Source organism: Canis lupus, chromosome 6, assembly GCF_048164855.1.
Source record: "Canis lupus baileyi chromosome 6, mCanLup2.hap1, whole genome shotgun sequence".
NCBI lineage: Eukaryota > Metazoa > Chordata > Mammalia > Carnivora > Canidae > Canis > Canis lupus.
Window position 1 is genome coordinate 64,004,001 of NC_132843.1, and position 16,691 is coordinate 64,020,691.

The following is a 16,691-nucleotide window of genomic DNA, read 5'->3' on the forward strand; positions in this document are numbered from 1 at the left end:
GGCCCATCACTTGATAAGAAAACCCCAATGCCTTCTGGCCTCTTCTGGCCCACCCAGTCCTGCCTTGGAGCCGCTGACCACAGCAGCAAACTGTCCCCAGGTCAGCAGGTCTCAGATGTGCATGCAACACCCCACACAGGGGCTTCACAGAGACCACAGCCGTCTTCCGGGGGATCCAGCAGCTGCTCAGGGTCGAGCAGCTCGGAGTGCATTAATCACACGTTATTATTCCCCCACTGCTCTGCTTGCTGTGTCAGTTAGATCTGGGACAAGCTGTTGGTCAGAGGGTTTTCTCCCTGGTGCCTGTTTGTAGACACTCATCTTTCCAATTTATCCTTCAGGCGATAGTTTGTAGGACAGGAGCGGGATCCCCCATTTCCCTCACAGCTTTAGGAGCTCTGGGGCTTTGCACAAATGTGTACAAAGTGTAGAGACTCCAGCCAAGAGAGGAGAGTGGGAAGGAAAACTGCAACGGGAGGGAGAGCTGGAAGGTGCTGGGCCATTAATTATAGCTCAGTGGGGATGGGGAAGGAAATGGCAAGTCAGAGTGGAGCTCCAGAGCAAAAGCAAACAGGAAGGTTTTAATGAGAAAATCCCTGAAAGGAAATGACTCCATGGTTTGGGAAAAGGGGGCTCTGGCCGGGCTGGAGGCCGACACGTGTGTAGCCCCATCCAGAGGGAGGGAGGGGAGTCAGCCGGAAGGGGGTCCACCTCGGAGAGGAAGGGCTTTCTTTTTGGCACCAAGACATAGCAACCAGCCTCACTGTCCACCCAGGGTTTTGCCCCACATGCCCCTGGAATGGGTTGGAGAGGGAGTCTCAGGGCCAGAATGGCTGCTCCATCTGCTGCACGGTTGAAAAAAAGCATCTTGACTCTGTATGGGACGGGAGGTTGAGATTGTGTGGTCAAAGATCTGTTTGGAGAAGGGGCTGGAATATTCTGGGGCCGTGAGCCCATGAAGGATGCACAACAGTATTTCCAGGGCCTGGAACAGTTCTAAAAAAAAAAAAAAATGCCGATAGAGAGGACAATCTCATTAAAGACTTGGTGTGTGAATCACAGAGAGAAGCATTTTCTGATTCAAAAATCAGGGCCTGGCATCCAAGAAAATGTTTTTTTCCTGGTTTCTGAATTTTTGTACTTGGAATGCCTTAAAATGGCAAAAAGTGAAATCATACCGATCATAAATGTAACAAAATTGATTTATTAAAAAATTATAACATTGTACGAAATTGGAAGTTTCCTGGAGAATCCAGCATGGATGGACACTGGGTTTGAACTGGAGCCTATCTGAGCAGAGCTAAGGAACTCTTTTTTTTTTTTTTAAGATTTTATTTATTTATTCATGAGAGAGAGAGAGAGAGAGAGAGGCAGAGACACAGGCAGAGGGAGAAGCAGGCTCCATGCAGGGAGCCCAACATGGGATTCGATCCCGGATCTCCAGGATCACGTTCTGGGCTGCTGGCGGCGCCAAACCGCTGAGCCACCCAGGCTGCCCAGGAACAACACTCTTCAAATCATCAATTTGTTCAGAGGTGGGGGGGAGGAGAAGAGGGGAGATCAAGTTTCCTTCAAAGGGTGGGGGCGTGGGCAGAGAAACTGAGGTCCTCTGGTGTGTTCAGGGACTAGGATGCTGGGGCCAGGGACCTAGACTTGAGCCCTTGCTTGTCACTGTCCTAGCTGTGTCTCAGGCAAACCTGGGGTCCCTGATTTGCAAAGCCAGGACAGTACTGAGCCCACTGGGGACTGTGAGTATTCCAGCCATTCCACTGGCCACCTCGTCCAGTACCTGGCATGGACGGGCATGTGTAAATGTCAGCTCCTTTGCTCTCTCCATCCGACCTCAGTGATGCATGGAAGGATGCCACAGCTTTGGAGGGTGCCAGTCACTGAAAACCCCTGGTGATTTAGCAGACATTTGGGGACTCCTTCGGAAGCACCTCTTCAATTGCTGTCTGCTGCCCAGTGCCCACCGCAAACCAGCAATGGGCTGGGCCTCTCACTGGCTGGAAAACAGCACAGAGAGGAAGCAGTGAAGAGTCTGGGAGGAAACAAAGTTTCCTGTTCAATGAGGGGTGGGCAGGGCGAGGGAGAGCCTGGCAATTCTGGTAGAGCAAGAAAACAAGGGCAGTAATGGGGGGAAATATAAACCCAATCAAACTGCGGAGACCCCGCACCCCCCACCATGGTGCATTTTATCTGACCCGAGAAGCAGCCTGGGCAGAAAGAATGTGGGAACCTCAATTATGTTACAAATGATCACGAGGAACTTCCAGCCTTAGCTGATCCAGCAGGCAGCTCTTTTCAGCGACTTAAAAGGGCATTTAAAAGCCACTCACCAAGGCCCTCCTACAAGGGGAATGGGGGAGGACTTGTCATTTCTACCCAAACCCTGGCTTTCGGCACTGTCACTTCTGCATACCCTGGCTTTTTCTAAAAAGGTCTCTGTCTTTTAAATTTCATCATTTACACCACTTGCTTCAATGATTCTGAAGTTGGCATGCTGCTCCATGATTTTGCTGCTTTCTGAATCACATGCTTTACCTCCGTTACGTACTGGGGCTTGGAGTCCAGCCTCAGAAGGAGGCTGCCAAAGCCTCCCATTCCTTTCCCAAGGCTAGCCAGTGACACGTGTGGTCAGAAACATTCTCTTCCTCAAAGTCTCTTTTTCTAATTCTAGATAATCCTTGAAGAAAGATCCTAGGCTGGGCCATGACTGCCTAAGAGTTTAAAACAATTCAGATGAATACATATTTGGGCATCTACTATATGTCAAGCCCGATGTGGGGGCGGGGTGCGAGGTGAGGACCCCTGGCTTCTATTTTAAAGGGCCTTGCTGCTTATAGGGGGACAATATGTGGGGTCTATAGGGGAGACCAACTCCCATAGGCTATGAGTAGAGGCAGACTGGCACAATGCAAACAGGTCACTGTTCTTGTGTTCATTTAAAACATATTTACTGAGTACCTATTATGTGCTATGCACTTTTCAGCTTCTCTGGAGATAGTAGGAGGAACAAGAATGTGGGGTCTAAGGTCAGCACTGAATCAAAGCCCTGCCTCTGAGGCAAGTAATTGTGTTTTAGGCAAGGTTCTTGAACTCTCTGAGCTCCAGATTTCTCACCTCAAAAGTGGAATCACAATCACAATAATATTATCTACAGACTTCTTAAGCGGAAAAGTAGTTATGGTGGATGGTCAATAAATGTTGGTGACTGTTCTAGGAGAGATGAATAGATAAGTATGATGGTTAGATAGGCAAGTGGGGAGGGTAAAGGCAATTAATTTGATTTCTTTCTGGCTGTGAGAAAATGCACAAGAGGGAGAAATGAAGCTGTATAGAGGCAGGATTCCAGATCAGGCTGTGCCTGAAGCTGTGTTTCCTCAAGGATTCACAAATTTACTAAGAGCATGTTTTAATTTTTTATGTTAACATTAAGTGTTGATGATTATCTCTAGATACATGCATACATATGTATGTATAATAAATATATATTCTTACAAGCTTATATATTTTAAGTTATCTGAATGTCTAATGTCTAATCCAATCACTGCATGATTTCAGACACATTTGTGTGATCACATTAATGTCAAGTAAAGTTGCTTTATTTATTTTCCTCTAACGAGGAAAGAATAGAGCTGGGCTTAATGTAGAAATGTTTTTGTATCTGCTGAAAGCTAAAAAACCCCCAGCAGGGTGCATTTTATCAGAAGGAAGGTTTAGAAGTAGTTGGAATTGAAGAAAGCTGAGCATGAGAGGTTGTCCGCACCCGGCGGGTGGTATTGTAGATGGGCTGATCTGGAAAGAGCTGGACTCAGACAGTCAGCACCACATTGTGAGATGAAGAGAGACTGGGTTTTGGCAAAACAGTCTCATGTCACATTTCATTCATATTATTAATCTTTATTTTCCTGGTTTTGTAGCTTTTGCCTTTTTGGGCGTTTGAATCAGAAATTTGTTTTAGGGCTTATTAAACATTAACATAAAATGGATTAATACTTGGTGTTTTATTGTAGAAGTTTAAATGACACATTAATAAAAATAATTTAGGCCTAACCTAGAGGTTCACTAGATCTCTTGGAGGCAGGGCGTGTCCCAGTGTAAGAGCAGACTGCTGGAACTCCATCCTGGGGGCAGAAGAAGGGCTGACTGGAAATGTCACTCTTCCGGGGCAGGGCAGGACTTGTGGCCACAGATTCCTAGGAACTGCAGGCAGGTTCTAGAAGTGTTACCAGAGGAGTTTGGATGGGTTCAATGGAGCATGTGTTACTGAGAAGAGATCTTTTCCCAACTTTCTCCTGCTTAACCTCCTGGCTACAGAGACCTTACCGTCTATTGCTTCTCTCTACTTCATTCAGTTGCTTATGCAACGAGTGGCAGATCTGGGTGTGTCGGCTACTTGCTAGCTCAGGGATACAGCATGTGTATCATGGACTCACTGCACTGGCGTGGACCACTGTATATGCCCTGGATTCCCAATTTCTCATCCTTTTCTGCAGACCAAGTCTTTAGAATTCTACATGGAAGTCCCACTCCCACTTTTGCAAATAAACAATCAAGCTTCCTTTAGTTTGTTCAACCACATACCTGGAAGGGGACATGTACCAGGTGTGTCATTTTCTCCAGACTTTTTCTTGGTGCTGTCTGATTCTAGGTCAGGAACCTGCAAAAAAACAAGAATTCTGGAATTAGGGAGTCTCAGTGGATCAGTCTTTCCAAGGGATTTCGGGCAGGAACAAGTGTTAGGGAGCATTAGTAGAGGCAGTGAGTAAACAGGACATGATTGGCCAGGAAGCCAGAAATTTCCTGATAAGGCAGGAGTCTTATTTTTTAAGTTAAGGTAAGCTAGCTAAAGCCGAGTTGGAGGATTGTGACCGGTATTTGTTAAATTTTCTTGACAAGTGCATCTTATAACGGTGGGCTGACTTAGCTTCACATTTGTGATGTGGGCAGGGCCACTGAAGTGGCCTCCATTTTGTGGGTCCTGATATACAAAGTAATTTTATCACATCTTAGGTTGGGTCCTTGGGAAGTAGAGCCTAAGGTTTGCCTCTGAGGACATGTGATTTATTGATTTATTCAGGAAAAACTTGTAAGTGAAAAAGGGAAGTAGAAAAGTAAAGGGGAGAGTAGAGCAAGGATGTGGTCTCAGAAAAAGCCTGACTTGATCTACAGAGGACTCTGGGACATAAGTGATATCACAGAAATGCTCCCACCATAAGGCATGAGGCCCAGATTTTTGTGGGTTGGGAAGCTGTTTGTGTATGTGTGTGTGCACGCACTGGGGAGGCATGACCTCACAGCTGAGGCATCTCCCATCAGCTGTAAGGGTAATTTCTAGAGAAAGGGGATACTGGGAATGTTAGCACACTCCTACTATAGGATGGGTGCACCATCCCAGAAAGAGGGATCTGGGTGAGAGACCAAATGAATCCGTCACACATAGGTTCAAATGCAGGGTTCACTTTCAAAAGTTAGCATGACCATTATATGAGGTAACTGAGAAAAGCACCTGGTACAGAAACTGTCCCTTCCTCTCCCTTCCAGCATTAAGAAGCAGAAATTCCAGAAGCCTGGGTGGCTCAGCAGTTGAGCGTCTGCTTTTGGCTCAAGGCATGATCCCTGAGTCCCGGGATCAAGTCCCACATCAGGCTTCCTGCAGGGAGCCTGCTTCTCCCTCTGCCTCTGTCTCTGCCTCTCTCTGTGTGTCTCTCATGAATAAATAAATAAAAAATATATATATATATTTTTAAAGAGGCAGAAATTCTTGACAGGCTGACCCAATCCAAAAATCTACCTAATTCATACTCTGGCTAGACAAGAAGGTAAACCCATCACTGAAACCTTACTTCTCTGCACCACATGGTGGAATCCAATCCATGCCTGGCCCAACCACATGGTGGAATCCAATCCATGCCTGGTCTCCTGCTCACCCAAGGCCTTGGCTGTTGTCATTGCTCCTAAAGAATTAGTGTCTTTCCTGTCCAAAAGTCAGCCCTTTTGAACCTGTAGAGCAGTGCAGTGCTTCCCAAACTGTATTCCATTTAAGCTCTAGGTTAATGGAAGTTAGAGAAAGAAGGTTGTGGTAGGCAGAAAAATGTCTCTCCTAAAGACACTCCCCCCTAATTCCTGGAACCCATGACTATGTTGCCTTATGTGGCAAATGGAATTTTGCAGATATGACTAAGAGTACAGACCTTGAGATGGGGAGATTATCCTTGATTATCCAAGTACGCCCAATCTAACACATGAGTCCTTAGGTTGGAAATCTTCCATGGCTGTGGTTCAAGAGAGATGAGATGGAAGAAGAAGGAGGAGAGACTTAAAGTTTGAGAGGGATTCAACTCATCATTGCAGAAGTTGAAGATAAGGGAAGAGCCCAGGAGCCAAGGAATTCAGGCAGCCTCTAGAAGCTGAGAATGGCCCTCAGCCATCAAGGAAATGGGAATCTCACTCCTCTAACCACAAGGAACTCAATTCTACCAAGAATCTGAATGACTAAGGAAGTAGTTAGATCCTCTCATTGAACCTCAAGAAGGAACGTGGCCATGCTGACAACTTGATCTTATCCTGAGGAGACCCACATCAAACTTCTGATCTACAGACTGTATAATAATACATTTGTGTCATTAAGCTGTTACATTTATGATAATTTTGTTACAGCAGCAATGGGAAACTAATACAGAGCTCTTGATCAAATTAATTTGGGAAATGATGCTATAGATTATAGGACATATTACCTTGTTATGAGAGAGTCACAGTAAAACAAAACCAATAACAAAACATTCATTGAATCAAATAGCAGATTACTTGCTCACTACAAAGGGAGAGGCCAATGCTATCCTGATTCATAATTCTGTGTTCGGATAGCATCACATGTTGTGTGCAAATAGAGGGCTGCTGCATACCCACGGCATCACATTCCGTTGTCATAGTTACTCTCTGAAAAGAAAGATGCCCTGACAAAGACCAGATTGGCTGTGGTAAATGGTGGGAAGGTACCCTGAGGGTGGCCAGATGCTTCTACATTCATGTCAGAGACATTTTTCTGAAATTTGTATTCAGTCAACTCAACAGAAACGTGGTCATTTACATTTAGAAAATAGGAAGCCTATGTTAATGATGGATACTTCCTAATGAGCATTTGTCCTAACACTCAGGGAAACAACTACCAACAAAACAACGTTTTGAAATGGATTTTGCCTCAAATTAAGTACAACTACTGGCAACTTCTCTTATGTCATTTCCTACCTTTCTCCAACTCAATCCCTGCACTCTAGCTATGCTGGGCTTCCTGTTTGAATGCACCGAGCATATCCTTCTGCAGGAACTTCCTACCTGCTCTTCCACCAGCCCGGATTGCCCTTCCTGCAGATGTTTGCATGCTTCACTCCCAACCTCTATTCATTGAGGCCTCTGCTCAAATGTTCCCATCTCAAAGAGGTCTTCCCGATGCACTTTATCTAAAATAGACACTCTTCACAATATTGCCCATGTCCTTCCCAACTTTATAGTTCCTAACAGCATTTCTGTATTTATTTGAGTAGCTGGTCAGTACAGTCTACCAGACTGTAACCTACATGAAGGCCAGAACCTTGTTTCTTATTCAGTGTGTACTGCTAGTTTCTGGCTCATGGTGAGTACATTCGTTGACCATGTGAAGGAATTTCTTGGAGTTGTGGTTCTCCACTGCCATTCTAGCCGTCTAGCACTCAAATACTAGCTACCTCACCTTGCCCAATTTCTCCCAAACCTAATTCCTTCCTCTAGTCCAATGCAATTGATATGAAAGGTTGTATATTTCAGAGGTTGTCACCATAATGTATATCCCATTGCACCTGGCCCCCTTATAAATTGATGTTGATACTTCTCTGAGGAGTGTGTCCACGTTCTCTCCTCTTGAATCTCAGTTGGTCTGTGACTATTATAGGACTACAATGGGGCACAATGTGACTTCTAAGTCTAGGTCATAAAAGGCAGCACAGCATTTACTTCATTCTTAGGTCTCTCCCTCTGGGACCACAGCCTCCATCCTATGCAAAGCTCAAGTGATATGGAAAGGCCACGTGAAGGTGTGGGGACAGTGAGGTTAGGTCCCCGCTGACAGCCTGCATCAACTTTCAGACATGGTAGGAAGCCTGAAGATGACTCCAGCCCCAACTGTTGTGTGACTGCAACTATAGAAGAGACTTTAGTGAGAACCACAAGCTGCTCAGACTGCCAAATCCATGGGGGACAATAATAAAATGTTTGTTCTTGTTTTGAGCCACTAGATTTAAGGATGTCTTGTTATATAGGAATAAATAATTGAAACAGATGGGATATGAAATTGTCTATTAGAAGACCTGATTTCTAATCTCTCTTCAGTGCCACTTAACACTCAACACTTGGCAGTCCCTCTACTTTTGGAGGATTATTTCCAACCTACCAAACCACAGCAAGTGTGTAGCCATTTCTTCTACCTTTCATCCTAGGGTGATTTAGTGAAACATGTTTATCTTCAGGAACTGTGCTTACACAATTGTGCTTACAAAAAATATATATACACATATATATGTATATATATATATGTGTGTGTGTTTGTACATATATTTTCTCAAGATTTTCCTATTATCACAATTAAGAATTCACCTAGATTCAGCCACTCCGAAGATTAACAAGTTCCCCAGGACACCTGAGTTAATGAACTTGACCCTGTTGTCAGTCTTCTCAGTCCCAGTCCCATGCCACTCCCTGGTGGCAGTTCCTTTTCCAGAAGTCCTTGTCAGATGAAAGCCAGGTTCTGTACATCAAACCAGTCAAACTCAACTCTGCTGCCAGGGCAACCTCTCCTACGGCTACTAAACCACTTCTGCCAGCTAGTACTTAACTCAAGGGCAGGGGCAAGTCCCAGATCTCCACTGCCTCACTGTGGTGTTGCTGGACCTCTTGGGGGCATGGTAACAAACTTACAGTCAGAACTCCTCAAATGCAGTTAAGCCTTGAGTCTGGAAAATAAGATGGAGGTGGAAATATAGGCCAAAAAATCCAATGTCTATAGCTGGGGGAAGAAAACAGGGAGACTAGGTGCATAGGCACACAAAATGGGTCAACATGATTATGATGGTTAAGATCGTGGTGTCTGGCTTTAGGTGGGCTTGAGTTCTCAATCTGACTGTGCAAGTCCCTCAAACTCAATAAGCCCCAGTTTCCTTAGCTGTGAAATGGAACTAGGAGTAAAACTGTCCTCATAGGGATGTCATACGGACAAAATGAATGGTGCATGTCTGAGCCACCACTGCAAACTGGCACAAGGGAAGCCCTCAGGAAATGGGAGCCCTTGTCTTTCACTGACCCAGATCAACAAAGCTGCATGGAGGGGGGATTGGTTAAGGCTGTAATGGTCTATAATTTATGGAGTCAGAGTGGGGAGCTCTGAAATGGGCAAGGCCATCATATGTCCTCACGGATGCTGGGTAAGAGTCTTGGGCCTTTTATATTTCCTTTTCCTCCCGCCAAGACTTCCACCACCTCCTCTGCAGTTGCCACTCTTGGATTGATTTTAAGCCACTAAAAATGTGGGCCCCTGGGACTAACACCCTGGGAAAACACCGCCTCCCATCTCTCCCCTTTCTCATTTGAAGGTTGGCTGAAGGGCCAACTCATAACACTTAACATAAACACCAGAAAATCTACTTAATGCCCTTGGTTTCCCACGAACTAGTGGTAGAACAGTGGCATTTGCACAAAACGGCTTGTACTAAAATAGGCAGCTTGAAATATTCCTGGCAGATGGTGCTAAATATAGACTCAGTGACAGATTGGCCCCACAGCTCTTCCCCCGAGCGTTAAGAACGTGCTGGAGCCAAGAAGCTTCTCTTTTCCGGAAGATTGTGGCAACAGCCCCAGGATCTCACCATGCCAGGGAGCTGCTAAGATGTAGAGAGGGGAGGTAGCTTTGAGAGCAAACACCAGCACCATGGTAAGAGGTTTCCACATGCCACCATGCTGGAATGAAGAAAAGGGTGCAGACATGAAATTCTGATGAATGGGTATTTATTCATTAGACCTTCTGAAGAATCAACTACTCTTCCAAGAGTTGTCTTTCATGAGCAAAAATTTGCTGGGTGAAAGTAGAAGCAGTGGGATACTATGGTTAAGGGTGGAGGTTTGGGGATTCAGAGTGGTCAGGCTTGAACTCTGGTTTTGCTCTTTAGTAGCTATGTGAACTTGACCAAATTACTTAAACTTACGGTGCCTGAATTGTTTTTTTTTTTTTTAATCTGCAGAATGGTATCATAATACTATCTCATGTGAAGATTAAATAACCTAATGTATTGTGAAGGCCATGCACAAAGCCTGGTGCAGAGTAACTGCTGTGTGGATGGTAGCTATTTTATTGAACAGACTAGGAATGAGAGAGAGGTACCTAAAATAGCTGAAGAGTTTTAAGGCTTGGAGGTGTTAAACAAAACTCGGGACTCCTGGGTGGTTCAGTTGGTTAAGTGTCTGCCTTTAGCTTGGGTCATGATTCTAGGGTCCTGGGATCGAGCCCTGCACTGGGCTGCCTGCTCTGCGGGGAGCCTGCTTCTCCCTCTACCTCTGCGTCTCCGCCTGCTTGTGCTCTCTGGCTCTCTACCTGTCAAATAAGTAAAATCTTTAAAATAAAAATACAAAACTCAACAGAGTAAATTTTAAAGATCTTAATGGCTTTATTCAGTGATTCATGAATTAGGTAGCATCCCATCTAGCAGATAGAAAGGAGCTCCAAGGAGTCATACAATAAAACAAAAGGTGCTTACACACAGGAGGGAGCAGGACAAGAAAGTTACACCAGCATAAAACAAACTGGTTGTGGTAGGGTCACCTTTCTTTTTTCTTTTTTTTCCCATCTGTTGCAAAAGTTAATGTGCATCATCAAACAGCTTCTTAACGGGAATGATTAAGAACCGATGCTCTAGAAGGACACCTCCTTAAGCTTTCAAAATCATAAATGGCCAAATGTTCAAAAATAATAATCAAAAGTATCATTTGCAGCTTGGTTACCATTTCACCCAGTTTAAAAAAAAATTTATTTTAAGGTCACCTTTTTTTTTTTTTTCAAAGATTTAATTTATTCATGAGACACAAACACACACACACACACACACACACACACACACACAGGCACAGACACGGGCAGAGGGAGAAGCAGGCTCCATTCCATTCAGGGAGCCTGATGTGGGACTCAATCCTGGGTCTCCAGGACCACACCCTGAGCTGAAGGGAGCACTAAACTGCTGAGCCACCTGGGCTGCCCAAGGTCACCTTTCTTTAGGGGATGGCAGGGAACTATCAGGCAGATTAGCCCACTAGTGCTGACTGGGTAATTCCACATTGATCAGTTTAAGATTCCATTCTGGGGAGAGGCTGAAACTGTAATTATGTTAAGTAGTAATTCTGGGTTTGGTGATGTGGGGCTTAGCATAAGTGACTCCATTTTGGGCCTACTGACTCTTTTTAAACAGAGGAATATTTTGGATAAGAACGAAGGCAAAATTAAAAATAAAGTCAGGTTGCAAATTCTTAAATAGTTTCTATATCCACTGAGATTATATTTGGAATGAGCATTACTATAAATAGCCACCCAGTGGAAAGTGATCACTCAGTGGATAAGGTGTTGGTGTGTGAGAGGCTGGCTTCCATAGGAGAGAGGAGATGTTTAGAAAGGGCTCCATCATCATCTTAAAAGGGAAGGCAAATCTATTTTTTTGTAACTGATAAGGACTAGGACTTTGAACATTGTGCAATTTGCTATCTGACTTCCATACAGTAAAACATTTAAAAGCCAGGAGGATTTTCTCTTAGATTTTAATGACAGCATATGCCAGTCTGTGGCAGGTGAAAGTAAAAAGTAAGGAACCTACAAGATGGTCCTGTGTTCTGGTTCTGTCTCTGCTGCATTTTGGGCTCTGCTGTGGCTATGCCCCCTGGTTTCCTTCTATCCAGTTTTGTTCACTCCAAATTCTGGTGTAAGAATTTCTTGGTATTTTTTTTTTTTCCTCTGTGTACTGCTAGGACAATGTCCCATAGGTCAAGAGAAATGTTGGCTTTTGAATTGTCCTTGCAGGACTGGAATGCTCCTGAGAGCCTAAGTACTGCCCCCTGGAGCCAGAGGATTCTTTTCTAGAGGGTTTTCTCAGTGGGGGATTGTGGTAAAGACCACCTGTGCAGGAGAATTATGGGACTATATTCAGGGCTCTGGATCCAGAAAAATAGGACAGTGCATGTTCTCATGCTACAGACTTACCTATATCTACTTATACCTTATATTAGTTAAAGTAGGCTAACGGCAGTTGCTAACAAGCCCCAACATTTCCAAGGCTTAGAAGAGTGAAAGCTTATTTCTCTCTCAAAGCCCATTGGCATTGAAATGGTGAAGAGAAGGGGTGGGATTTCTTTGCTCCATACAGTTATTTAAGAACCCAGGCAAACAGAGGCCCTGCAATTTTCAACCTGTGACTTTCAAGGTTGCCTGGGTGTTGTTATCTAGCTAATAGAGAAGGTGCATGGAGAACCACAGTGGGACTTTTTTATGAGTCAAGCCTAGAAGAGGTGTATGTTGCATCACTTCACACTCACATTCCCTTGGCTAGAACTTAGTCGTATGACTATACAGCCTGCAAAGGAGGCTGGGAAGCACAGCCTATCTTTGTGCTCAGGAAGGAGAGGAAGATCAGGAATGTGGGTGATTGATGAGTGCTGTGTTGCACTTCTTGAAGCTAATTCAAGAGACCAAGGGACCTTTTGAAGCAACATTTTGAAGAAATAGAACTTTTTTTCTAATTCTGTGTGCTATTTTCACTCAATTTTTGAATTAAATTTCTTAAATAGTTGCTTCTAATCTACATCTCTTCCTAGTAAGTCTTTTTAAAAAAATTATTTATGTATTTATTTTAGAGAGAGAGCAGGGGGAGGGGCAAAGAGAGAGGGGGAGAGAGAATCTCCAGCAGACTCTGTGCTGAGCATGGAGCCTGATGTGGGGCATGGATCCTGAGATCATGACCTGAGCTGAAATCAAGAGTCTAGCCCTTGACTAAGGGAGCCATCAGGTGCCCCTATTAAGTCTTCTAATCAAAGAACATCCTGGGTTCCCTACAATCAAAGTGGAGCTGATCTGTCCCTCACAATCTAAGTTTCCTTGTGAGTGGTATGGTGAATGAGTATCTTCTTTGAAGGAGAAAATGCCAACTATTCTTTAAAAGAAAGCTTGTTTCCCTCAATATAAAACTCAGAGTTTTGCACATTGCATCATTGCTGAGGTTTTAATAGAAACTGCTATGAATATTCCTGCAATGCTGTTTGAACCTGTTCTATCAACAGGCTGCAAAGGAAAAAAAGAAAAGGGAAGAATGCTTTCATTCATGAGAGGCCCAGTCTCATAATGACCATATAATAGGCTCCCCCCTGGTGTTTAAGTAGGAACTGCCAGATGCTTTCCTCATTTCTAGTAAAGTAAGTTATGTGCACAAATACCATGACATTTGTATGTTTAGAGCATTCTCTTACCTTTATGATCATTTATAAAGACATTAAAAATGTCTCCAATATTAATGAAACTAAATCATACTTCTAAGGCTTTAAAGTCCTAACATAAAATTCCATTATATTTAAAAATTGCAATATTATTGTTGAATATACAGTCTATTGCTATAGTAAGATATGACTATAATAAAATTAATATACAATCTACCCCGTGCATACTTCTTTTTTTTTTTTTTGCATACTTCTATTTGACACGTCTTACATTCCATTACATTTAAGTTTCTCATTAACATTTTTTTACATAGACCAATAATTTGAAAACTTTGTTGTTCTTCACAATCACACAGCCTATGGAAGCTCCTAGAAACTACCCTGGACATGCTGGATATGAGGGGTGGGATTGGGGCATATGTATTTTTAATAAGATTACCAGGTGGTTCTGATGCACACCAGGGAGAACCATTCCTGGTGCATCCTAACATTTACAGCATCTAGCATATGGTAGGCACTTAATATACATTTAGCGGATGAAGGAGTGAGTGGACGAAAAAAATAAAATCACACTCTTACAAATAAATTTGATACGGAGTCTAAAGCAATAAAAAAAATCATTGAAAATTTATTGCCACAAATATTAAACACAAAACTAAGAAATAATTTTATTCCTGGGAATGCTGAACTAATAATTCAACTTTATTAGTATAATAAAGTATAAAGTAATTAGTATATTAGTATAATCATGTTTAGTCATGTTTCAATGATATCGAGTATTCAGATTACTACCTGAATGTCAAAAGTCATAGATGGATAATAAGGCCATCAGAAAAGGGTATGTCACACTTCAAGGGGGTTATAAGAATTGGAAGTAAAATAATTTTGATGAAAACACAGCATCTTAATAACACAAAACTCTTCATCTTTCCAGTGGTCTGGTCTAGATACTTCTTCTTCTTTTTTTTTTGGTCTAGATACTTCTGACTGAACTATCTATCGAGTGTCAAGAACAATTTCAAGATCATCCACTTAAAGAGAATTTATGATTAAATGACGGATACTTTACTAAGAGTTAGACTCCCCCAAAGCCAGGTGTGTCATGAGAATCTAAATTTTCAGAAAGTGACAAATACTTCCCTGTATATAATATCCTCCCAGTTTTCTTCCTACCTCTCTGGATGCTCCTTCTGTTTCTTTTCAGGCTCATCATCCTCTACGTAGCCATTCCACGGTAAATTCCTCAAAGTTTTGACCTAGGTACTGCTCTCCTCCCATTCTCTAGGGTATATTATCTATTCCTACAACTTTAATTATCATGTGTTTATACATGGTGCCCAAATTGGTGTTTCCAGCCTAGATCTCTTCTCTGAGCTCCAATTGGTTATACAGACCTTATAAGAACAGTTTACAAAAGGTACGCCTTAACTTTAATGAGTAAAAGAAAAAAATATTAATCAGCCTTTTATTTTGTACTGATTAAGCATACAGATATGTAAAATATCTAATACACCAGATACATATAAAACATATCACATGCCAAACACTCACTGTTTGTTTTTTTTTTTTTTTCTGATGTTGTTGTACAATATAGCCCTCCAAAGCAGGATAAACGTAAAAGTTAAAAGCTACCTCAGGTGTACATCTGAGTAGATAGTGTCAGTTTTGCTAAGATGGAATGATATTTGGCTGGGATCCTGCACACCTCATCTTGGAACAGCTACCTACTTCTCTCAGGTTCAGGAACGAAACCTATATGTAGGAGAAAACCATTCTATTTATTACTTGGAAATTTTGCCCTTTCCACTTGGGAATTAATCCCCAATGAGCTACACAGGGCCACCTGATGTCAGTGGGATTCCTTTGCCTGGAGAAGGAAGCCAAATAGCCTGGATTAAAATCAAGCATGGTGGCCTATTTCCTCAAGACCTACATGCAGGCCTGGTTTTCAAGTACCTACCATGTTTATGACTAGAAAATGGAAGGAGGGATAAATCCAAAGGAAAAGCATATGGGGAGAGGGACAGTCTCCATTTGTGACCAAAAGCATAGGTACCCCTTATATCTCCCACCCTTTGCCTTGAATTTATCTCAGTGCTCCCAGTAGTATTGACCCACTTCAGATCTCTTCCAGATGGGGAGGATGAGTTTTGCACTAGCCCAAGAGAATAGGGGGTACCATTTATTTTGTAATGTCTTTACTCATCCAACAAATATTTGTGTGTGACTAATAAGTGTTAGGCACTATTAAACGTGCCAGAAATAGAGCAGTGATGAAAAATGACAAAAATTCCTGCCATCATGGGACCTATTTATTCTAGCATATAAGTAAAATATAAACTAGGCCAGATGACGGTAAGTCCTAGGGAGAAAAATAAAACAGGAGAGTGGACAAGGCATGCTAAGATATCACAATAACCTAAGCAAGAGATGATGATATTCAAAAATGGCATTTGGAGATTTTAATACTCCACTCTCAAAAATTGATAGAACAATTAGAAAATCAGCAAGCATATAGAAAATGTAAATAACACTTGACCTCACTGGTATCTGTAAAACGTTCTACTCAATGACAACAGAATAGACATTCTTTTCAAACACACATGCAACATTCTCTAGAATGGACCGTATGTTAGGCCGTAAAACAAGTTTCAATAAATTTAAAAGATCTGAAATCATTCAAAGTGTATTTTCCAGCTACAATGCAATTAAATTAGAAACCAACAACAGAAGGAAATTGGGGAGGGGCGGTTAGCAAATACTTGGAAATTAAAGAAAACACTTTTTAATAACCCAGTTGTCAAACAAAAACACCAGAAGGAAATTTTAAAAATATTTTGAGCTGAACGAAAATGAAAAGTCAACATATAAAAATTTATGGGAAAAAATCACCACTAATGCAGTAATTAGAGGGAAATATATAGCTATAAATGCCTACATTATAACAGAATAAAGGTCTACCATAAGAAACTAGAAATAGAGGAATTAACTAAATCCAAATATTTAGAAAACAATGAAGTAGAAAACAGAAAAAGTTATATAGCTATAAATGCCTACATTATAACAGAATAAAGGTCTACCATAAGATAATAGAAATAGAGGAATTAACTAAATCCAAATATTTAGAAAACAATGAAGTAGAAAACAGAAAAATAACAGATAAAATCAATGAAATAAGAAATTGGTTCTTTGAAAAG

General features: G+C 42.2%; 1 protein-coding gene across 1 annotated transcript in view; it reads right to left on the reverse strand.

Moving 5' to 3' along the window:
- Window positions 1-561: 561 nt before the first annotated feature.
- The window catches only part of TSEN15 (tRNA splicing endonuclease subunit 15), an 87,737-nt gene continuing 71,607 nt past the window's right edge, over window positions 562-16,691 (reverse strand). The window contains exons 2-3 of the mRNA XM_072830922.1: window positions 4,588-4,663; window positions 562-996 (exon numbers count right to left, since the gene is read on the reverse strand). Of these exons, the coding sequence (XP_072687023.1) occupies window positions 761-996; window positions 4,588-4,663 (312 nt within the window). The 3' untranslated portion in view covers window positions 562-760. The remainder of the gene's footprint in view (window positions 997-4,587; window positions 4,664-16,691) is intronic.